The sequence below is a fragment of the Vigna unguiculata genome, chromosome 8 (assembly GCF_004118075.2).
Source record: "Vigna unguiculata cultivar IT97K-499-35 chromosome 8, ASM411807v1, whole genome shotgun sequence".
Lineage (NCBI taxonomy): Eukaryota > Viridiplantae > Streptophyta > Magnoliopsida > Fabales > Fabaceae > Vigna > Vigna unguiculata.
Window position 1 is genome coordinate 31,684,939 of NC_040286.1, and position 24,430 is coordinate 31,709,368.

Consider the following 24,430-nt stretch of genomic DNA (forward strand, 5'->3'; position numbering starts at 1 on the left):
TCCGTGTCATCGTGCGCGTCAAGCTCATTGAGCTCGACCGGGTCATGTGCCTGTCTGGATCATTGGGCCCGTCCAGGACGTCATTCTTGTCCATGTCGTCGTACTCGTCGGGCTCGTTCGAGTCGTTTGGACCGTTTGGGTTTTCGGGCTCATCCATCTTTAGTCCTATCCAGATAATTGAGGTCTTCTGGATCGTCGAGCCCGTCAAGGTCATCCTGCTTGTCCAGGTCGTCTGGCTGGACCCAATGATCCAGACGGTCACGATGACCCGAATGAGCCCGACGACCCGGACGGGCCCAACGACACGAACAATCCAGATGCGCTTAATGACTCGAACGAGTCTGACAACGCGGACGGGCCCGTCAACTCGGACAAGCAGACACAAATGGGCACGATTATCCTGACGGGCCCGATGACACAAACGGGCTTGATAACTTGGACGAGCCCGACGATGCGGACGTCACTGACGACTCAAACAGGCACAAAGACCCAAACAGGCCGGACAACCAAGATGGGTAAGACGACCCACACAGCCCGACGAGTTAGAGAGGTTCGACGACCTAGACAGGCCTAACGGGCCAAATGATCTGGACGACGAAGACGAGCCCTACGACGTGAACGAACTTGACAACGAAGACGGGCTAAACGACCCAGACAAGCCAGATAACATAGAAAGGCTCGACGGTCCAGACGAAAACGATGACCCAAATGGGCCCAACGTCCTGGGCGAGCTAGACGTTCCAAAAAGGCCCGACAACGTAGACGGGCCTAATGACCCACAGGGTCATATCACCCATCTGGTAGTCGAGCCCATCCGGGTCGACCGATCATCCATGTCGTTGGGCCTGTCCGGTTCAGCCGATCTGTGTCAATCGTGTTGTCTGAGTCGTATGGCCATCCGCGTCGTCGAGTTTGTCTGGGTCGTCAAATTCGTCCGAGTCTGCGTGTTCGTCCGGGTCATCGAGCTCGTCCGGGTCGTCTGGGTCGTCGGGCTCATCCAGTTCGTCGGGCCCGACCGGGTCATCGTTCCCATCTGGATTGTCGAAGTCGTCCGTGTTATCTGGCATGTCTGAGTTGTCTGGCATGTTCGACGACCCAGACAGGGCGGACAGGCCAAATGACTTAGACGATGAAGACGAGCCTGACGACGCGAACGAACTTTACAATAAAGACGGGCCTAACGACCCGGACAGGCCAGATAACATAGACAGGCTCGACGATCCAGACGGGTCCGTTCGGTTCGACCGATCATCCATGTCGTTGGGCCTGTTCGGTTAAGCCGATTTGTGTCGGTCGGGTTGTTCGAGTCGTCGGGCCCATTTAGGTCGTCGGATCCGTCCGGGTCATCGAGTTCGCCCGGGTCATAAGGCTCGTCCGGGTCATCTGGGTCGTCGAGCTCGTCTAGGTCGTCGGGCTCGATCGGGTCATCGTGCCCATCTGGATCGTCGAAGTCGTCCGAGTTGTCTGGCCCGTCCTCATCGTCGGGTACATCTGTGTCGTCGGGTTCGTTTGGGTCGTCCAAGTCGTCGGACCCGTTCGTGTCGTGGGGCTCTTTCGGGTCGTTGTGGCCTTCCGTGTTGTCGGGCTCATTCGGGCCGTCCCGATTGTTCGGATTTTCAGACTCATCCGTCTTTGGGCTTGTCCAGATCATTGAGGTCTTCTAAATCGTTGGGCCCGTCTAGGTCATCTTGCTTGTCCAGGTTGTCCAGCTGGATCCGATGATTCAGACGGGCACGATGATCCGGATGGACCCGACGACACAGACGAGCACGATTATCCCGACGAGCCCTATGACACGGACGAGCTTGACGAACCAGACGGGCTTGATGACCCGGCTGAGCCTGACCACGCGGACAACACTAGCGACTCGAACATGCACAACAACCCAGACGGGAGCGACGACCTGGACAAGCCGGACGACCAAGACGGGCAAGACGACCCAGAGGTCTAGACGACTCTGAGAGGTTCGACAACCCAAACAGGCCTAACAGGCCAAATGACCTGGACGATCCAGACAAAGCGAACGGACCGGACAACGAGGATGTGCCAGACGACCTGGACAAGCCAGATATCAGACGGGCTCGACGATCCAGACAGGAACGATGACCCAAACGGGCTAGATGTTTCAAACGGGCCCGACAACGCGGACGGGACCGATGACCCGAAGGGTCATATCACCAGTCCAGTTCGGTCAATTTGTGTCGGTCAGGATGTCTGAGTCGTAGGGTCCGTCTGGCTCGTCGGATCCGTCCGGGTCATCGGGCTCGTTCGGGTCGTCTTGGTCGTCAGGCTCGTACAGGTCGTCGAGCTTGACTGGGTCATCATACCCATCTGGATTGTCGAGCCCGTTCGTGTTATATGGCATGTCCGAGTTGTCTATCCCGTCCTCATCGTCGGGTACGTCCGTGTCGTCGGACCCGTTTGGGTCGTCCAAGTCGTCAGACCCGTCCGTGTCGTGGGGCTCGAACAGGCACAACGGCCCAGACGGGCGCGATGACCTCGACAGGCAGGACGACCAAGACGGGCAAGACGACCCAGAGGTCCCGATGACCCAGAGAGGTTCGACAACGAGGACGGGCCAAACGACCGGGACAGGCCAGATAATAGACGAGCTCAACGATCCAAACAGACACGATGACCCAATCGGGCTGGAAGTTCCAAACGGGCCCGACAACGCTGACGGGCCCGATGACCCCAAGGGACATATCACCAATCCGGTTTGGCCAATTTGTGTTGGTCGAGATATCTGAGTCGTAGGATCCATCTGTGTAATCAGGCCCGTCTGGCTCGTCAGATCCGTCCGGGTCATCAAGTTCGTCGAGCCCGTCCATGTTATCTGGCATGTCCGAGTTGTCTGGCCCGTGTTCATCGTTAGGTACGTCCATGTCGTCGGGCCCGTTTGTGTCGTCCAGGTCGTTGGACCTGTCCGTGTCGTGGGCCTCTTTCTAGTCGTTGAGCCATTCCGTGTCATCGTGCGCGTCAAGCTCATCGAGCTCGACCGGGTCATGTGCCTGTCTGGATCATTGGGCCCGTCCAGGACGTCATTCTTGTCCATGCCGTCGGGCTCGTTCGAGTCGTTCGGACCGTTTGGGTTTTCGGGATCATCCATCTTTGGTCCTATCCAGATAATTGAGGTCTTCTAGATCGTCGAGCCCGTCCAGGTCATCTTGCTTGTCCACGTCGTCTGGCTGGACCCGATGATCCAGACGGGCACGATGACCCGAATGTGCCCGACGACCCGGACGGGCCCAACGACACGAACAATCCAGATGCGCTTAATGACAAGAACGAGTCTGACAACGCGGACGGGCCCCTCGACTCGGACAAGCTAGACGACCTAGAGGTCCCGACGACTTAGAGAGTTTCGACGACCCAAACAGGCCTAACGGGCCAGATGACCTGGACGATCCAGATGAGCCCGAAGACGCGAACGGACCGAACCACAAGGATGGGCCAGACGACCTGGACATGCCAAATAACAGACGGGCTCAACGATCCAGAGAGGGATGATGACCCAGACATGCCTAACGTTCTAAACGGGCCCGATGACCCGAAGGGTCATATCACCAGTCAGGGTAGTCGGGCCCGTCCGGGTCGACCGACCATTCATGTCGTTGGGCCTATCAGTTTCGGCTGATTTGTGTCGATCGGGACGTCTGAGTCGTAGGGCCCCTCTACGTCGTCGCGCCCGTCTGGGTCCTCGGATTCATCTGGGTAATCGAGTTTGTCCGGGTCATCGGGCTCATCTGGGTCGTCTGGGTCGTCGGGGTCGGCCGCGTCATCGTGCCCATCTGGATCATCGAGTCCGTCTGTGATATCTTGTATGTCCAAGTCGCCTGGCCCGTTTGGATCGTCCAGGTCGTCAGACCCGTCCGTGTCGTGGGGCTCTTTCGGGTCGTTCAGCCCTTTCGTGTCGTTGTGCCCGTCAAGCTCGTCGGGCTCGACCAGGTCATGTGCCTGTCTGGATCATCGGGCTCGTTGGGCTCGTTTGAGTTGCCCGGACCGTTTGGGTTTTTGGGCTCATCCGTCTTTGTGCCTGTCCAGATCATTGAGGTCTTCTAGATCGTCGGGCCTGTCCAGGTCATCTTACTTGTGTAGGTCGTTTGGCTGGACCCGATGATCCACACGGGCACGATGACCCGAATGGGCCCGACGATTCGGACGGGCCCAACGACACGAACAATCCATAATGACTCGAACAAGTTTGACAACGCAGACGGTCCCTTCGCGTCGGACAAGCCGACACAGATCGACACGATTAACCCAACGGGCCCGATGACACAAACAACCTAGACGATCCAGACAGGCTTGACGACTCGGACAAGCCCAATGATGCGGACGCCATTGACGACTCAAACAGACACAATGACCAAACGGGCGCGATGACCTGTACAGGCCGGACAACCAAGACGGGCAAGATGACCCAAACGGCCCGACGACTCAGAGAGGTTCGACGACCCAGATAAGTCGAACGGGCCAAATGACCTGGACGATGAAGACGAGCCTGACGATGCGAACGAACTTTACAACGAAGACGGGCTAAACGACCCGGAATGGCCAGATAACATAGACGGGCTCGACGATCCAGACGGGCCCGACAACGCAGACGGGCCCATCCGGGTCGACCGATCATGCATGTCGTTGGGCCTGTTTGGTTAAGCCGATCTGTGTCGATTGGGTTGTCCGAGTCATCGGGCCCGTTTAGGTCGTCGGATCCGTCCGGGTCATCGAGTTTACCCGAGTCATCAGGCTCGTCCGGGTCATCTGGGTCGTCGAGCTCGTCCAGGTCGTCGGGCTCGACCGGGTCATCGTGCCCATCTGGATCGTCGAAGCCGTTCGAGTTGTCTGGCCCGTCCTCATCGTCGGGTACGTATGTGTCGTCGGGACGAGTCATCAGGCTCGTCCGGGTCATCTGGGTCATCTGGATCGTCGAACTCGTCTAGGTCATCTTGCTTGTCCAGGTCATCTGGCTAGACCCGATGATCCAGACAAGCACCCGTCCGTGTCGTCGAGCACGTTTGGGTCATCTAGTCGACGACCCGGACGGGCAAGATTAACCCAATGGACCCGTTGACAGGGACGAGCTTGATGAACCAGACGGGCTTGACGACCTGGTTGAGCTTGACGACGCGGACGACACTAACGACTCGAACAAGTACAACGAACCAAACGAGCGCGATGACCTGGACAGGCCGGACGACCAAGGTAGGCAAGACGACCCAAAGGTCCCGACGACTCAAAGAGGTTCGACAACCCAAACATGCCTAACAGGCCAAATGACCTGGACGATCTAGATGAGCCTGACGAGGACATGCAAGACGACCCGGACAGGCCAGATAATTGACAAGCTCGACGATCAAGACATGCACGATGACCCAGACAGGCACGATGACCCAGACGGGCTAGAAGTTCCAAACAGGCCCGACAAAGCGGACATGCCCGATGATACGAAGGGTCATTTCACCAGTCCGGTTCGGCCGATTTGTGTCGGTCAGGATGTCCGAGTCGTAGGGCCCGTCTGACGCGTCGGATCTGTCTGGGTCATCGAGTTCGTCTGGGCCATCGGGTTCGTCCGGGTCGTCTTGGTCGTCAAGCTCGTACAGGTCGTCGGGCTTGACTGGGTCATCGTACCCATCTGGATCGTCGAGCCCGTCCGTGTTATCTGGCATGTCCGAGTTGTCTGGCACGTCCTCATCGTCAGGTACGTCTGTGTCGTCGGGTTCGTTTGGGTCGTTCGGGTCGTTCAGGTCGTTAGACCCGTCCGTGTCGTAGGGCTCTTTCGGGTCGTTAAGCCCTTCCGTGTCGTTGCTCCCGTCAAGCTCGTCGGGCTCGACCGAGTCATGTGCCTGTCTAGATCATCGGGCCCATCTGGGACGTCGTTCCTAGTCAGGTCGTCGTACTCTCTAGGCTCCTTCGGGTCGTCCGGACTGTTTGGGTTTTCGGGCTCATTCGTCTTTGGGCCTGTCCAGATAATTGAGGTCTTCTGGATCGTCCAGCCTGTCCAGGTCGTCTGGCTTGACTCGATGATCCAAACAGGCACGATGACCCGAATGGGCCCGACAACCCAGTCGGGCACGATTAACCTGACGGGCCCGATAACACGAACTAGCTTGACGATCTAGACGGGCTTGACGACCCGGATGAGCCTAACGACGCGGACGACACTGACGACTCAAACAGGCACAACGACCAAAACGGGCGGGATGACCTGGACAGGCCGGACGACCAAGACGGGCAAGATGACCTAGAGGTCCCGACGACTCAGAGAGGTTCGACAACCTAAACAGGCCTAACGGGCCAGATGACATGGACGATCTAGAGGAGTCCGACGAAACGAACGAACCGGACAACGAGGACGGCCTAACGACCGGAACATGCCAGATAACAAACAGGCTCAACGATCCAGACAGGCATGATGACCCAGACGGGTTAGATGATCCAAACGAGCCCGACAACACGAACGGGCCCGATGACCCGAAGGGTCATCCCACCAGTCTGGTTCGACTGATTTTTGTTGGTCAGGATGTCCGAGTCATAGGGCCCATCCGCGTAATCGGGCCCGTTTGGCTTGTCGAATCCGTCCGGGTCGTCTTTGTCGTCAGGCTCGTCCAGGTCGTCAGGTTTGACTGGGTCATCGTGCCCATCTGGATCGTCGAGCCTGTCCGTGTTATCTGGCATGTCCGAGTTGTTTGGCCCATCCTCATCGTCGGGTACGTCCTTGTCGTCGGGCCCGTTAGGGTCGTATAGGTCGTCGGAACCGTCCATGTCGTGGGGCTCTTTCTGGTCGTTGAGCCCTTTCGTGTCGTTGTGCCCGTCAAGCTCGCCGGGCTCGATCGGGTTATGTGCCTGTCGGGATCATCGGGCACGTCCAGGACGTCGTTCCTGTTTAGCTCCTCGTAATCGTCGGGGTCGTTTGAGTCGTTCGGACCGTTTGGGTTTTCGGGCTCATCCGTCTTTGGGCCGATCCAGATGATTGAGGTCTTCTGGATCGCCGAGCCCGTCCAGGTCATCTTGCTTGTCCACGTCGTCTGGCTGGACCCAATGATCCAGACGGGCACGATGACCCGAATGTGCCCGACGACCCGGACGGGCCCAACGACACGAACAATCCAGATGCGCTTAATGACAAGAACGAGTCTGACAACGCGGACGGGCCCGTCAACTCGGACAAGCTGACACAGACGAGCTTGACGACTCGGACGAGCCCGACAATGCAGACGACACTAACTACTCAAACAGGCACTAAGACCCAAACTGACACGATGACCCGGACAGACCAGACAACAAAGATGGGCAAGACGACCCAGACGACCCGACGACTCAAAGAGGTTCGACGACCCAGACACGTCTAACGGGCCAGATGACCTGGACGACCAAGACGAGCCCGATGACGCGAACAACCAAACAACGAAGACGGGCCAGACGAACCGGACAATCCAGATTACATAGACAGGCTCGACGATCGAGACGAGCAAGATGACCCAGAAAGACCCGACGAAGATGACAGTTCCAACGACCCAGGCGACCCAGATGGCTCCGATAACTCGAATGGGCCAAACGACCAGATGGGGCTGACGTTCCGAACGAGCTAAACGATCCAAACAGGCCCGACGACGCAGACAAGCTCGATGACCCGGAGGGTCATATCACCCGTCTAGGTCGTCGGGCCCCTCCGGGTTGATCAATCGTCCATGTCGTCGAGCCTGTCTGGTACGGCTGAGCTATGTTGGTCAGGTTGTCCGAGTCGTAGGGCCCATCCGCGTCATCAGGTCCGTTTGGGTTGTCGGATTCGTCTGGGTCATCGGGCTTGTCTGGGTCATTTAGGTCGTCAGGCCCATCCAAGTTGTCAGGCATGTCCAGGTCATACGGCCCGACCGGGTGATCGTGCCCGTTTGGATCTTTGAGCTCATCCGCGTTATCTGGCATGTCTGAGTCGTCTGGCCCGTCCTAATCGTTGTTTACGTTCGCGTCGTCGGGCCTGTTTGGATCATCCATGTCGTCGAACTCGTCCATGTCGTGGGGCTCTTTCGGGTCGTTGAGACCTTCCGTGTCGTTCTGCCTGTCGGGCGGGTCTGCGTCATGTGCCTGTCTGGATCATCGGGCCCGTGTAGGTCGTTGTTCCTGTCCAGGTCATCGTACTCGTCAGGCTCGTTCGGGTCGTCCGGATCGGTCGGGGTTTCGGGCTCATCCGTCTTTAGGCATGTCCAAATCATTGAGGTCTTCTGGATCGTCGGGCACGTCCAGGTCATCTTGCTTGTCCAGGTCGTTCGGTTTGACCCGACGACACATACGGGCACGATTAACCCGACAGGCCTGATGACACGGACGTGCTTGACGATCTAGTCGGGCTTGACTACTCGGACGAGCCCAAGGACTCAGACAACACTGACGACTCGAACAGGCACAACGACCCAGACGAGGGCGATGACCCGGACATGCAAGACGACCAAGAGGTCCCGACGACTTAGAGAGGTTCGACGACCCAAACAGGACTAAATGGCCAAATGACCTAGACGATCTTGATGAGCTCGAAGACGCGAACGAACCGAACCACAAGGATGGGCCAGGCGACCCGGACATGCCAAATAACAGACAGGCTCAACGATCCAGAGAGGGACGATGACCCAGACGGGCCTAACGTTCTAAATGGGCCCAACAACGCGAAGTGGCCCGATGACCCGAAGGGTCATATCACCAGTCAGGGTAGTCGGGCCCGTCCGGGTCGACCGACCGTTCATGTCGTTGGGCCTATATGTTTCGGCTGATCTGTGTCGATCGGGACGTCCGAGTCGTAGGGCCCCTCTGCGTCGTCGCGCCCGTCTAGGTCATCGGATCCATCCGGGTAATCGAGATGGTCCGGGTCATCGGGCTCATCCGGGTCGTCTAGGTCGTCGGGGCCGACCGTGTCATCATGCCGGTCTGGATCGTCGAGCCTGTTCGTGATATCTTGTATGTCCAAGTCGTGTGGCCCGTCCTCATCGTCAGGTACGTCCGCATCGTCGGGCCCGTTTGGATCGTCCAGGTCATCGGACCCGTCCGTGTCGTGGGGCTCTTTCGGGTCGTTCAGCCCTTTCGTGTCATCGTGCCCATCAAGCTCGTCGGGTTCGACCAGGTCATGTGCCTGTCTGGATCATCAGGCTCATCCAGGACTTCGTTCCTGTCCAGGTTGTCGTACTCGTTGGGCTCCTTTGAGTTGCCCGGACCGTTTGGGTTTTTGGGCTCATCCATCTTTGTGCCTGTCCAGATCATTGAGGTCTTCTGGATCGTCGGGCCTGTCCAGGTCATCTTGCTTGTGCTGGTCGTCTGGCTGGACCCGATGATCCACACGGGCACGATGACCCGAATGGACACGATGACCCGAATGGGCCCGACGACCCGGACGGGCCCAACGACACGAACAATCCATAATGACTCGAACAAGATTGACAACACAAACGGTACCTTTGCGTCGGACAAGCTGACACAGATCGACACGATTAACCCAACGGGCCCGATGACACAGACAACCTAGACGATCCAAATAGGCTTGACGACTCGGACAAGCCCAATGATGCGGACGCCACTGACGACTCAAACAGACACAAAGACCAAACAGGCGCGATGACCCGTATAGGCCGGACAACCAAGACGGGCAAGACGACCCAAACGACCCGACTACTCAGAGAGGTTCGACGACCCAAACAGGACGAACGGGCCAAATGACTTGGACGATGAAGACGAGCCTGACGACGTGAACGAACTTTACAATGAAGACGGGCCAAACGACCCGGACAGGCCAGATAACATAGACGGGCTCGACGATCTAGACAGGCCCGACAACGCAGACGAGCCCGTCCGGGTCGACCGATCATGCATGTCGTTGGGCCTGTTTGGTTAAGCCGATCTGTGTCGGTCGGGTTGTCTGAGTCGTCGGGCCCATTTAGGTCATCGGATCCGTCTGTGTCATCGAGTTCGCCCGGGTCATAAGGCTCGTCTGGGTCATCTGGGTCGTCGAGCTCGTCCAGATCGTCGGGCTTGACCGGGTCATCGTGCCCATCTGGATCGTCGAAGCCGTCCGAGTTGTCTGGCTCGTCCTCATCGTCGGGTACGTCTGTGTTGTCGGGTTCGTTTGGGTCGTCCAGGTTGTCGGACCCGTCCGTGTCGTGGGGCTCATTCGGGTCGTTGAGCCCTTCCGTGTCATCGTGCGCGTCAAGCTCATTGAGCTCGACCGGGTCATGTGCCTGTCTGGATCATTGGGCCCGTCCAGGACGTCATTCTTGTCCATGTCGTCGTACTCGTCGGGCTCGTTCGAGTCGTTTGGACCGTTTGGGTTTTCGGGCTCATCCATCTTTAGTCCTATCCAGATAATTGAGGTCTTCTGGATCGTCGAGCCCGTCAAGGTCATCCTGCTTGTCCAGGTCGTCTGGCTGGACCCAATGATCCAGACGGTCACGATGACCCGAATGAGCCCGACGACCCGGACGGGCCCAACGACACGAACAATCCAGATGCGCTTAATGACTCGAACGAGTCTGACAACGCGGACGGGCCCGTCAACTCGGACAAGCAGACACAAATGGGCACGATTATCCTGACGGGCCCGATGACACAAACGGGCTTGATAACTTGGACGAGCCCGACGATGCGGACGTCACTGACGACTCAAACAGGCACAAAGACCCAAACAGGCCGGACAACCAAGATGGGTAAGACGACCCACACAGCCCGACGAGTTAGAGAGGTTCGACGACCTAGACAGGCCTAACGGGCCAAATGATCTGGACGACGAAGACGAGCCCTACGACGTGAACGAACTTGACAACGAAGACGGGCTAAACGACCCAGACAAGCCAGATAACATAGAAAGGCTCGACGGTCCAGACGAAAACGATGACCCAAATGGGCCCAACGTCCTGGGCGAGCTAGACGTTCCAAAAAGGCCCGACAACGTAGACGGGCCTAATGACCCACAGGGTCATATCACCCATCTGGTAGTCGAGCCCATCCGGGTCGACCGATCATCCATGTCGTTGGGCCTGTCCGGTTCAGCCGATCTGTGTCAATCGTGTTGTCTGAGTCGTATGGCCATCCGCGTCGTCGAGTTTGTCTGGGTCGTCAAATTCGTCCGAGTCTGCGTGTTCGTCCGGGTCATCGAGCTCGTCCGGGTCGTCTGGGTCGTCGGGCTCATCCAGTTCGTCGGGCCCGACCGGGTCATCGTTCCCATCTGGATTGTCGAAGTCGTCCGTGTTATCTGGCATGTCTGAGTTGTCTGGCATGTTCGACGACCCAGACAGGGCGGACAGGCCAAATGACTTAGACGATGAAGACGAGCCTGACGACGCGAACGAACTTTACAATAAAGACGGGCCTAACGACCCGGACAGGCCAGATAACATAGACAGGCTCGACGATCCAGACGGGTCCGTTCGGTTCGACCGATCATCCATGTCGTTGGGCCTGTTCGGTTAAGCCGATTTGTGTCGGTCGGGTTGTTCGAGTCGTCGGGCCCATTTAGGTCGTCGGATCCGTCCGGGTCATCGAGTTCGCCCGGGTCATAAGGCTCGTCCGGGTCATCTGGGTCGTCGAGCTCGTCTAGGTCGTCGGGCTCGATCGGGTCATCGTGCCCATCTGGATCGTCGAAGTCGTCCGAGTTGTCTGGCCCGTCCTCATCGTCGGGTACATCTGTGTCGTCGGGTTCGTTTGGGTCGTCCAAGTCGTCGGACCCGTTCGTGTCGTGGGGCTCTTTCGGGTCGTTGTGGCCTTCCGTGTTGTCGGGCTCATTCGGGCCGTCCCGATTGTTCGGATTTTCAGACTCATCCGTCTTTGGGCTTGTCCAGATCATTGAGGTCTTCTAAATCGTTGGGCCCGTCTAGGTCATCTTGCTTGTCCAGGTTGTCCAGCTGGATCCGATGATTCAGACGGGCACGATGATCCGGATGGACCCGACGACATAGACGAGCACGATTATCCCGACGAGCCCTATGACACGGACGAGCTTGACGAACCAGACGGGCTTGATGACCCGGCTGAGCCTAACCACGCGGACAACACTAGCGACTCGAACATGCACAACAACCCAGACGGGAGCGACGACCTGGACAAGCCGGACGACCAAGACGGGCAAGACGACCCAGAGGTCTAGACGACTCTGAGAGGTTCGACAACCCAAACAGGCCTAACAGGCCAAATGACCTGGACGATCCAGACAAAGCGAACGGACCGGACAACGAGGATGTGCCAGACGACCTGGACAAGCCAGATATCAGACGGGCTCGACGATCCAGACAGGAACGATGACCCAAACGGGCTAGATGTTTCAAACGGGCCCGACAACGCGGACGGGACCGATGACCCGAAGGGTCATATCACCAGTCCAGTTCGGTCAATTTGTGTCGGTCAGGATGTCTGAGTCGTAGGGTCCGTCTGGCTCGTCGGATCCGTCCGGGTCATCGGGCTCGTTCGGGTCGTCTTGGTCGTCAGGCTCGTACAGGTCGTCGAGCTTGACTGGGTCATCATACCCATCTGGATTGTCGAGCCCGTTCGTGTTATATGGCATGTCCGAGTTGTCTATCCCGTCCTCATCGTCGGGTACGTCCGTGTCGTCGGACCCGTTTGGGTCGTCCAAGTCGTCAGACCCGTCCGTGTCGTGGGGCTCGAACAGGCACAACGGCCCAGACGGGCGCGATGACCTCGACAGGCAGGACGACCAAGACGGGCAAGACGACCCAGAGGTCCCGATGACCCAGAGAGGTTCGACAACGAGGACGGGCCAAACGACCGGGACAGGCCAGATAATAGACGAGCTCAACGATCCAAACAGACACGATGACCCAATCGGGCTGGAAGTTCCAAACGGGCCCGACAACGCTGACGGGCCCGATGACCCCAAGGGACATATCACCAATCCGGTTTGGCCAATTTGTGTTGGTCGAGATATCTGAGTCGTAGGATCCATCTGTGTAATCAGGCCCGTCTGGCTCGTCAGATCCGTCCGGGTCATCAAGTTCGTCGAGCCCGTCCATGTTATCTGGCATGTCCGAGTTGTCTGGCCCGTGTTCATCGTTAGGTACGTCCATGTCGTCGGGCCCGTTTGTGTCGTCCAGGTCGTTGGACCTGTCCGTGTCGTGGGCCTCTTTCTAGTCGTTGAGCCATTCCGTGTCATCGTGCGCGTCAAGCTCATCGAGCTCGACCGGGTCATGTGCCTGTCTGGATCATTGGGCCCGTCCAGGACGTCATTCTTGTCCATGCCGTCGTACTCGTCGGGCTCGTTCGAGTCGTTCGGACCGTTTGGGTTTTCGGGATCATCCATCTTTGGTCCTATCCAGATAATTGAGGTCTTCTAGATCGTCGAGCCCGTCCAGGTCATCTTGCTTGTCCACGTCGTCTGGCTGGACCCGATGATCCAGACGGGCACGATGACCCGAATGTGCCCGACGACCCGGACGGGCCCAACGACACGAACAATCCAGATGCGCTTAATGACAAGAACGAGTCTGACAACGCGGACGGGCCCCTCGACTCGGACAAGCTGACACAAATGGGCAGGATTAACTTGACGAGCACGATGACACAGACGAGCTTGACGACTCGGACGAGCCCGACAATGCAGACGACACTGACTACTCAAACAGGCACTAAGACCCAAACTGACACGATGACCCGGACAGACCAGACGACTCAGAGAGGTTCGACAACCGAGACAGGCCTAACGGGCCAAATGACCTTAACGATCAAGACGAGCCCGACGACACGAACGAATCGGAGAACGAAGATGGGCCAGTCTACCCAAACAGGCCAGATAACATAGACGGACTCGACGATCCCGACGGGCACGATCACCCAAACGGGCCCGACATTCCGGACAAGCTAGACGTTCCAAAAAGGCCCGACAACGCAGACGGGCCTGATGAATCGGAGGGTCATATCACCTGTCCGGGTCGTCAGACACGTCCAGGTCGACTGACCGTCCATGTCGTTGGGCCTGTCCGGTTCAGCCGATCTGTGTCGGTCGGGTTGTTCGAGTCGTAGGGCCCATTCGTGTTGTCGGGCCCTTTTGGGTCGTCGAATCCGACCGGATCATCGAGTTCGTCCGGGTCATCAGGCTCGTTCGTGTCGACCGGGTCGTCGAGCCCGTCCAGGTTGTCGGGCCCGACCGGGTCATCGTGCCCATCTGGATCGTCGAAGTCGTCCATGTTATCTGGCATGTCTAAGTCGTTTGACTCGTCCTCATCGTAGGGTACGTCCGTGTCGTCGGGCCCGTTTGGATCGTCCAGGTCGTCGGATTCGTCCGTGTCGTGGGGCTCTTTTGGATCGTTGAGCCCTTCCATGACGTCGCGCCCGTCGGGCTCGTCCGAGTCATGTGCTTGTCTGGATCATCGAACCTGTCCAGGTCGTCGTACTCGTCCGGATCGTCGGACTCGTTCGGGTCGTCCGGAACGTTCGGGACTATATGTAGAGCAGAAGGTTAAAAAAACCAAATATGTCAATGTCAAGGCTGGTTTTTGCTGCTTGTATCTTCTCTATGCAGCAATTGCTCTAGCAGCTACTCCTGTAACATACATATTTGGTGACTCCTTGACAAATGTTGGGAACAATAATTTTCTGCAATATTCTTTAAGCCAAATCTAATTATCCTTGGTATGGAATTGATTATAGTGGTGGTCAAGCTACTGGAAGATTCTGGAATGGGAGGACTATTGGTGATTTCATATGTATTTTCTGCAACTCAACTTTTTCCTGTTTTTGTTGTTTTCATGTTGTTATGGCTTTGATGGTCTTGTTTATGGCTTTTTGCAGCTGCAAAACTTGGAATTCCATCACCACCACCTTATCTATCGGTGACTCAAAATGTTGATACCTTACTCAAAGGAGTAAACTATGCATCTGGTGGGGCAGGAATTCTGAATGATACAGGACTTTACTTTGTAAGCATACCATCTTCAAGCCCCAGAATCCAATTTACATATTATAAATTGAGTGGCTTCTTCTCATCTAATGTATTCACCATCCTTTGATTATTATAGATTCAGAGGTTATCTTTCGATGATCAAATCAAAAATTTCAAGAAAACAAAAGAAGTAATCACAGCAAACATAAGAGAGGTGGCTGCCAACAAGCACTTCAATGAGGCCACATTCTTCATTGGAATTGGTAACACTACACACGCAAAAAACACTTCTATTACAAATAAACAACAATATGTGAATTTCGATAATAAAAATTTAACTTTGTTCTACTCTTAATCAGAACTTTGTTCTACTAATATTGCTTTGAATGTTAAATCCTTTGATTTCCATGTCCTGCAATCTTTTGCAGGCAGCAATGATTACGTCAACAATTTCTTGCAACCCTTCTTGCCAGATGGCCAACAATACACTCATGAAGAGTTCACAGAGCTCTTGATCTCAACCTTAGATCAACAACTTCAGGTAAAAATATCAATGCAGTATATGCATGTTAAATTAACTTTATAGAATATCTGAACAAACTATGTTCTAGTAAGAAATACTTCTTCACATCAGTATCATTCATACATCTATCTATATTTCAATCAACTACTAAAGAATCTGATTATACCAGAGTCTTTATCAACTGGGAGCACGAAAAATAGTCTTCCATGGTTAGGACCACTCGGTTGCATTCCATCACAGAGGGTCAAATCCAAAAGTGGCCAATGTCTAAAGCGAGTCAATGAATGGATCCTGCAATACAACTCAAATGTACAGAAGCTAATCACCAGACTTAATCATCGTCTTCCAAATGCAAAGTTCATTTTCGCAGATACTTACCCGTCAGTTCTTGATTTGATCAATAATCCCTCTACTTACGGACAATTTGACATCTCTTCTACTTAATATCACATTTTTAGATTTCACCGTAAAGGTAAATCAATAATTCAATTCACACTCAAAGCCAGGGCATTTCCCATCTTTATAGGAACTTCAATGGCATCTCCAATTATACCCTTCTAGGATGTAAAATACATTTTTTTTCTCACCATCCCCATAATGTATGAAAATGTATTTTTTCTCACTATCCCCGGTAATATATGAGACAAATGATGCATTCTGATAAGGGTCATATTGTTACGATTCCACCATTTTTTTTTCATTCCCTCAGAAAATCAATTTCTTTCACCCATTGAGAGATGCCGCAAACCATATGATCATTGTCAAAAGTTTGTCCAGCAAACTTTGCCAAACAATAATTTCCCAACTAGAAAATATTTCACCCCACTTAGTTAAAATGAAATCATGTGGGATTTTTTTTCTGGCTGTACATGACAAATGTTTTTGATTAACGATTTTGCAGGTTTTAAGGTTTCAAACACGTCATGTTGCAACGTAGACACCAGTATTGGAGGTTTGTGCTTGCCAAACTCAAAAGTCTGCAGAAAGCGCCATGAGTTTGTGTTTTGGGATGCCTTCCATCCTTCAGATGCAGCCAATGCTGTTCTTGCAGAAAAGTTTTTCTCCCTTCTCTTCACATCATTTAAGTCTGCAGCACCAACTGGAGCACCAACTCCTTCTCCTACACCCTAAGTTTTCTCCAATAGCAACAATACAAATATACTTACATTGTAAAACTATAATATAATGCCTCATGGTGTTAATTAATACCAATATAAAACTCTAAGGTTGTAGCAATACACATTATTGTTTCCACTTATTGTTAGCCACCATGAGACAAATCAACAACTGAAAATTACAAGGGAATCACAAACTAAAATTCAATGACATAAAGAGTAGGTGTAGTGGTTGATTGCTCTCAGTTGAAAGGCCAGTTTTTTTCCACATGAGAACACTTGAGATAGGTAAAGACTATTTCAATTTAAGTTGAGTCCCTTGAAGTGCTTGAAAAAGCCCTCTCCCAATCTCTAAAAGAAAAGGTAACCAAATACCTCTTAAGTTAGAAGTCAAAATCACCGGGCCAAACCAAGCACAATAAGATCACATCAAATCTTAAAAGGAAAAGAGCCCTAAAATCCCATCCAGCATTTCTTCGGTGTGGTTAAAGCAAAAAGATCATCATCGAGCAATCATATATATACACCGACATCAAAGAACATAAAAGGAAATACATAAAATAAAGTCAAACAAAGATGCAAATTTGACCACGAATCCGTCAATCTCAAGAAACGATAATTGAAACCCAGAAGCCGAAAAGAGTATAAGAACTAAAATGAAAAAGCTTCGCTGGCGAATGATTTCTTGATTTTAGAAAATGAAAACCGAGACCCAGAAAATAGAAAGAGCGAAATTTGTACAAAAGATTAAAGATTGTGAATCCTACGAGAAATAGCAAAAATCCATTAAAATTGGGACTATGCCAGTCCATTGAGGAACCTTTCAATTTCGCATCTGTTCGTATTCTCTATCCCACTATAAGAGAAACAGAGAATCATAGTAGATGCATCTTACTAACAGAAACAAATGTTGATTGAAGAGAGACAATTTGGAGAAGAGATACTGAGGGCTATGAAAAATTATGAGATAGGAAAATACGGAGAAAGTGAGCGTAGAAAAGGTGGGATCTTGATTTGATTATATAGCCCCAATTGAACTAGGGTTTGGTTAAAATTACCAATTTGCCAATGTAACGGCAAAGCCATGAAGCCAGGAGAGGATAACACATACACGTACCCACTAAGCCAATCGTGGAAGAGTGGACAGTCAGATTTAAGTATAATTATTTGTTTTCAAGAAAAAATAATTTCATATTTTTTTAAGCTATTTATAATTAGAAAAAAATAATAATAAAAACGTAATTTTTTTATATCGTTTGCAGCCTTACAACTTTTTACTTTCCAATTCCCTAATTTTCCTCGCCTTTTTCTCAGCTTCCATGATTTTTTTAGGCTATTTTATTTTTACCTTAATACAAAATCTAAAGAAAAAAAGTGTAAGAAAGCAATTCTATTTTTATAAGTTGTTATCCTTAATTATAAAATCCTCATCTCTTTAATTTTTCTTTAGCTTTTTATTGAGGTAAAATTACTTTTTCATCCCTGAAATATAATTTTTAGTTTTTAGTAATTTAATGTCATGTTAGATAACATTATAATTAGGTTCAACAATGACATATGTTATTTACATTGTTATATTATTATCCTCTAAATGATCCCATGACTTAAATGACATGTAACAGTGAAAGATTGGTCTCACAATTGTAAGAAGTTACATTGAACAATGTCATATAATGTCATATATTATTTAGACCGCAATGTTGTCACATCATAAATTTTATAACATTTGAAGAGTTACATTGAATAATTGATACCAATGTGAAAAGAAACATGCATAAGCTGGGTTTAGTTATTCAGCAAGAGTTTTGATCCAAATACCTTAAGGTTCTTTTGAATTGGATTGAGTTTTGGATTTGGAAGACTAGATTTGTGATGATTTAAGTTTATGTGTAAGAAAAGATAGTGTTGTTTGGATTAAGGGAAATATCGTATGATTTTATTAAATATGAGTGAAAAGTTTATGTAAGTTTGTGTATGATGTGATTGATAAAATTTAATAAATTATAATTGTTGATAGAGTAAATTGTATAATTATCATTTTACCCTTCAATGTAAATAAAAAAAATGATATTAAAATAAAATTAAAAATGATATTTAAAATTTTTTAAAATATAGTTTATTGATATTATCATTAATAACTTAAAACAAATTATTACTATTCTCAATGATAACTTAAAATTATGTATAATATAAACTATTTAATTTATATCTCCGCATTTATTTAAATTTATTTTATTTGATATAATTATTTCGTTTCAAAAAACATTTATTTGAATAAAAATAATAGTAATAATAATATTATTATATAATACTAATTATTATAATAATTACGATTATAATTATTATTAATGTTTAAAAAAATAGTAATTAAATATATATATGTGTAATTATTATAATATATATATATATATTATAAAGATAAAATATAATATATATATATATATAATAGAAATTAATAAATATAACTAAATTAAATTATTAAACACATAGACAATGAAGTAATTTTAATGTGATGAGTTGTTTTTTCTTACGTTTCTCTGCATTTTAAAGAGTGCTAAAATCTGTAACTCATGTGCAAATTTGTCCTCTCAAATAAGCCTAAATAAATGGAACCAAACATGTCTGCAACTAGGGATGTCAACGGGCGGGTAGGGTAGGATAGTAGGTCCCCCATACCCTACCCGCTGGATAAATATTTGTCTTGTACCCGTACTCATATCCGTCGAGTATCCATTATGCGAGTACCCGCATAATTTTTTAATATTCACGGGTACCCGCGAGTATTTAAAAAAATACAAATAAATATTTAACAACATATTTTAATTATAAATTTAAATAAAATACAATACATAACATTTATAAATTTTAAATAAAGTCCAAATAACTCATTTATATACTGTTAAATGACAGTTTACAAAGTAATTAGATTTTTTAAAATTAATTAATAAAAAATAACTCATTCAAAATCAATCTGTTAATATTTTAATCATGTTTTTTTATTTATTTTTAATTTAAACTCATTTCTTATCCGATATACCTACATATATAGATTTTTGACATGCCTATTTGTAATCCATCCACATGAACAACAATCATGCGAATCGAACTTAGCATAAGTCCTCAAGAGTTCCAAATGTCAGAAGCTTAAGTATCTTACAAGAGCAATGCTATGCTTTAATATCTTTCAAATAAGCTTAATAATGATTGTGGAGTAAATATGTAATATGCTATAATTGATCAGATATTAGATTATTTAATTCACGATGAAAAAAAGTGAATTTTCCAGTCTTTATAATTCAAATAAAAATAATAACAATGAATCGCTAAGTAAACAACTGAACTTAGATTTCTAAACAAATATGTATCCTGTCACCACAGGCAACACACCGGAGAAAATAAGGGTTTTGTGAGGAAAAATGTTAGTTTTTTCTTTAAATTTTTTAAAATGGTTAATTGTTCTTTAAATTTAAAATTAAAAACATGTAAGTTCAGTTTTTTCTTTAAGTATTATAGCAGTGAAAAATTGTCAATCATATTTTTAAATATAAACGCTAGTAGTATTTCAGTGGATTTTCATTACATATATGCGTAGCTGTTTGAACACGGAAGCTTCTTTCATTGGCAATATTGGTCTATTGGGGAATCGTCTGGCAAATTTTGGTTAGTATTACCTTTTTTATTATTATTATTTATACGAGCAGGATATATATTTAAGTGTCCTTTTATTAACCTTCTGTTAAGAAATATTAAAAATATAATTTTTGTTCGGTTTGTCTTCTGTGTTAAGCTCACATGGAACATGAACTTAACGCTAACAACGAGCAAATTAATTCAAATTTCTGAGTTGAGTCTGTCACCACATATTTATGTTATACCAATTTTAACTGTAGCTATTTTCTTGATTTTGTTTATATTTTTTAGGCTTAATTATCATTTTGGTCTCCTTATTATTTTTTTGTTCAATTTAGTCTTCTAATCTTCTAAAACGTTCAATATGGTCCCTGTCGTTAAGTCAACTTTAACACCGTCTCCTTGACCTGCCACGTGTCATTTTGTGGAATTTTCAAATTTTTTTTAATATATTTTTTAATTTTTTTTAATTAAATTTTTTTTAAAAAAATGTAAATTGTCACGTGTCACCTTATGGTTGTGACATGTGTCAATTTGAGATTTTTGTATTTAAAAAATGTACTGCCACGTGACAGGTCACGATTGTGCCACGTGTCAAGCTAACATTGGTTGTTTTCAATTTAGTCCCTCTATTTACAATTTTGATTTAATTTAGTCCCCCAATTTTTTAAAATGGTTCAATTTTGTCCTCTCTAATTTGATACCAAATTAGTAATTAAGCTTAATTACAACTTATATAATACATATTAAAATAATTTTTATTATATTTATAGATTAAATTACTCCATCTAACTATTCAATTTTTTTTTTTACATGTATAAAAAACTTCAAGTGTAAAAAATTACAAGTGAAAAATGTAAGAAATAAAATAACATGAGTATTTAGGGAGTGATTTGATGTATAAATGGTAAAAACTTATTTTAACATGAATATATAAATTGTAATTAAGCTTAATTATTAATTTTGACTCAAATTGGAGATGACAAAATTGAATCATTTTAAAAAATTGGGGGACTAAATTGAATCAAAATTGTAAATAGAGGGACTAAATTGAAAACAACCAATGTTAGCTTGACACGTGGCACAATCGTGACTTGCCACGTGGCAGTACATTTTTTAAATAAAAAATATCAAATTGACACGTGTCACAACACGCGGCAGTTTAATTTTTTTAAAAAAATTAAAAAAATTAAAAAAAAATTAAAAATTCCACAAAATGACACGTTGCATGTACGGAGATGGTGTTAAAGTTGACTTAACGACAGAGACCAAATTAAACCTTTTAAAGAATTAGAAGACCAAATTGAACCAAAAAATAATAAAAGGACCAAAATGAACCAACCCAACAAATTAGGGGACCAAAATGATAATAAAGTCTATTTTTTAATGTATTCAAGAGAGGTAATATTTAGAACATAAATATATAGAACACGAGTTTATATCGATAAAGTGAAGTTGTGTTTTGAAATAATAATTTCTAATTTCAAATACATGATTTTAATATATTTTTTTTTATAGAACATAACAATTTTTATCTAGTGCATTTTTAATGATAAAATTTTATTTGTTTTCCATAGTTACATATATAAAATTTAAAATAATTAATTTTGTTTAAACAAGTTTTGTACGGTTTGATCGATTAGTGATAACTTTTATGTCATTTTTTTTGTCTATCTATGCATTTTATGCTATTTTTTTTTATTTTTTGTTTACTTGTGGAGAGTTTTGAAGATTTGTAACGATAAAAAAAAATAGAGAAATTTGTTTCTAGAGATGGGTAAAATAAGTATGAAAACTCGATTGTTTATTGGCATGCTATGTCAGCGTGTGAATTTGGGTTTCTTTCTGCACCCCATAGTTTTCTACCTACACCTAAAATTTTCAAAATTTTGAAAGTTATCATTTGATTTTGATTAGGGTAAAAACCCTAATTGTTACTTTTATCCCTTACTGAGCCGCAACTTTTCCTTCACAATATCTTTTTTCGAAATTTAACTTCCATTTAGAAGATTTGGGATAATAAGTATTCAACATTAAACCAAATGGTTATAATAGCTCCAACATTCAAAAGCATAAACTATAGGATTAAGACACATATTGCATTTTATAGGTATGTTTGGATTATTGTTTGAGCATTCAAAAGTGATTCGAAGAACATCGAAAGTCACGTCTATTTGTTTGGTAATTTTCTTTTTACGTTTCATTGAATATTAAAGATATTTAAATTGTGATTGTATTTAAAGCAATACTTTTAATGTTTTTCCTTGCATGAAGTTGAACGAACGAAAAACAATATATTCAATAAAGAACAAACTTCAAACTTGATAACAAGTGAAATAATATACTTAGCAAACAATAAATTTTGTTAAGATAGAATTCTAATCCATAATTATGATATTATGGTAAGAAGTGCACAATAAATTTAATTAAGTCCATAAAATTTAAATTTACTTATATATTATAAATTATTTTATCTTTAGTTGACTTCCGACAATATAATAAATCTTTTAAGATGCAAAATCAATCATCATCACGATTTTAATCTGAACCAGAAAATATTATAAAATAAAATAAAAATCCACAATTTTTCTTAAAAACAAAAAAGATAGTGGCGTCCACAGATAGGGTATATGACCTTAGGTTTTAATGTGTTGGAAAGAGTATATAAAGGTGCAATGTTTTAATGAACACAACATGAATGAAGGTTTGTTAGCAACCATTGCAGATACGTGTAGAGGGAGAGAGAGCAAAAAGAAGAGTCATGTGAACAATTTCTATAGCAATAGCGTGTTAATGGAGTCAATAAAATATGTACAAAAGCATAAAAAAAAAAAAGTAAATGGCGGATATGCCATAAGCTATACCTTAAGTGTAATAGTACTTCTTAAAATCGTTGATAATACTTAATCACTTTTCATAATTTTTTATACACTTAATCGATCTTCATAATTTTTTATACAATGACTTCCGAACCATAAACTTATTACTTTCTACAATAATTATGTTTAAAAAAAAAGCATGTCAAACATAATTTTTAATACACAATATAAAAATTTCCACCCTTAATGTCAATAAATTAAAAATCATAATAAATACATTTTAAAATAATTTTTATACATAAATGAGTTAAATAAGTTATTTTTCTCTCAAATTATTATAACAAATTGTGTTTTATTTCTAAATTAAATTATAAAGTATTTAATTATGTATTTTATAAAATTTATGTAAAATACCATTTTTTATAAAATAGTTATATTATAATAAGAAAAATATGTTACCTAATCTTTATAAAATACAAGAAGGAAAGATAATTTTTTATAGTAATTTAGATTTAAAAATATATATTTAATTTTTTAATAAATTTATGACTAATATCCCTACAGAAATTTTAACTATTTAAATTAATATGAGAAGAAATTATATCTTATTCCAAGTAACAACTGTCAAAAAAAATAAATTTGATGAACGATGATCCAATTTGTGGGAAAGGAATTTGTTTGGTCTTCTTGTTGAGTCAAAAGTGAGAGTGGCAAGAAACTAATTTTGTGGGGTCAATGTTAGTCTGTCAATTTCATGTGTCACATAATATTTTATTATGTAATAAAAATATTTTTAATGTGTTTTATGATTAACTAAGAAATATAATTTTTAATGTATGTATAAATATTATTGTTAGCACTGTTCCATCAAATATACAACATCCTCTTCAAGGTCGTCTATTTTTCTAGGATATTTTATTTGTTGCATCGGGTTTTGGGTAGTCCAGACTTTTAACTGCTTCCATAAGGTGTACAAGAAATCTATGAGGGTGTAAAACGAAATGACTAACTTTCAACAAAATTCCATGTCCACTCTTATTAGTGGAGCGGTGTTTCTCTCTACACCTTCAACTTTTTCTCACCGTCCCAAATATCTGGGGACTTCTCGCTGCACCCTCAACCCTTCTCATGTACCCTAACCATTATCCTTTTGACCATACTTAATTTTTATCTGTCAGAGTGGTTGAAAGCAATGAAAATAAAATTTACTGTGGCTACTGGTGCTTTGTTTTTATCTCTGCAAAGCTGCACGCCCAAATATTTCTTCCCATTCCGTTTTCCTTCTCTCCGTTTCTTCCACCATTTTTTCTGCTCTCTAAACTCTGGTCCGTGTGCTTTATGGTTCCTTCCTGTCTCTGCTTCAAGCTCCCAGTTGTCCCTGTCTTTGGTTCGAGGTCCCAGTAGCAGTGGTCCTTGCTTGAAGCTGGTCCAAGCTCCCATATGTTCCCATACATGCAGCTGCCTCATCTCTTTTTTC

At 46.1% G+C, this 24,430-nt stretch overlaps 3 protein-coding genes and 1 pseudogene across 3 annotated transcripts; 3 read left to right on the plus strand and 1 right to left on the minus strand.

The window, feature by feature from the left end:
• Nucleotides 1–1,065: 1,065 nt before the first annotated feature.
• On the plus strand, nucleotides 1,066–2,106 carry LOC114195109 (sporozoite surface protein 2-like). The gene is made up of 3 exons (XM_028085503.1): nucleotides 1,066–1,273; nucleotides 1,683–1,929; nucleotides 1,983–2,106. Exons 1-3 carry the CDS (start codon nucleotides 1,066–1,068, stop codon nucleotides 2,104–2,106), a joined length of 579 nt encoding a protein of 192 aa, XP_027941304.1.
• A 1,500-nt stretch (nucleotides 2,107–3,606) lies between these two features.
• LOC114195110 (acidic repeat-containing protein-like) lies at nucleotides 3,607–6,765 on the minus strand. The gene is made up of 3 exons (XM_028085504.1): nucleotides 6,445–6,765; nucleotides 5,418–5,846; nucleotides 3,607–3,957 (listed from the first exon to the last, which is right to left on the minus strand). The coding sequence occupies exons 1-3, from the start codon at nucleotides 6,763–6,765 to the stop codon at nucleotides 3,607–3,609; spliced, it is 1,101 nt and encodes a 366-aa protein (XP_027941305.1).
• Nucleotides 6,766–11,235: 4,470 nt separating this feature from the next.
• LOC114195112 (sporozoite surface protein 2-like) lies at nucleotides 11,236–12,276 on the plus strand. Its single transcript, XM_028085505.1, has 3 exons — nucleotides 11,236–11,443; nucleotides 11,853–12,099; nucleotides 12,153–12,276. Exons 1-3 carry the CDS (start codon nucleotides 11,236–11,238, stop codon nucleotides 12,274–12,276), a joined length of 579 nt encoding a protein of 192 aa, XP_027941306.1.
• A 2,182-nt stretch (nucleotides 12,277–14,458) lies between these two features.
• LOC114195113 lies at nucleotides 14,459–16,520 on the plus strand (annotated as a pseudogene).
• Nucleotides 16,521–24,430: the final 7,910 nt, after the last annotated feature.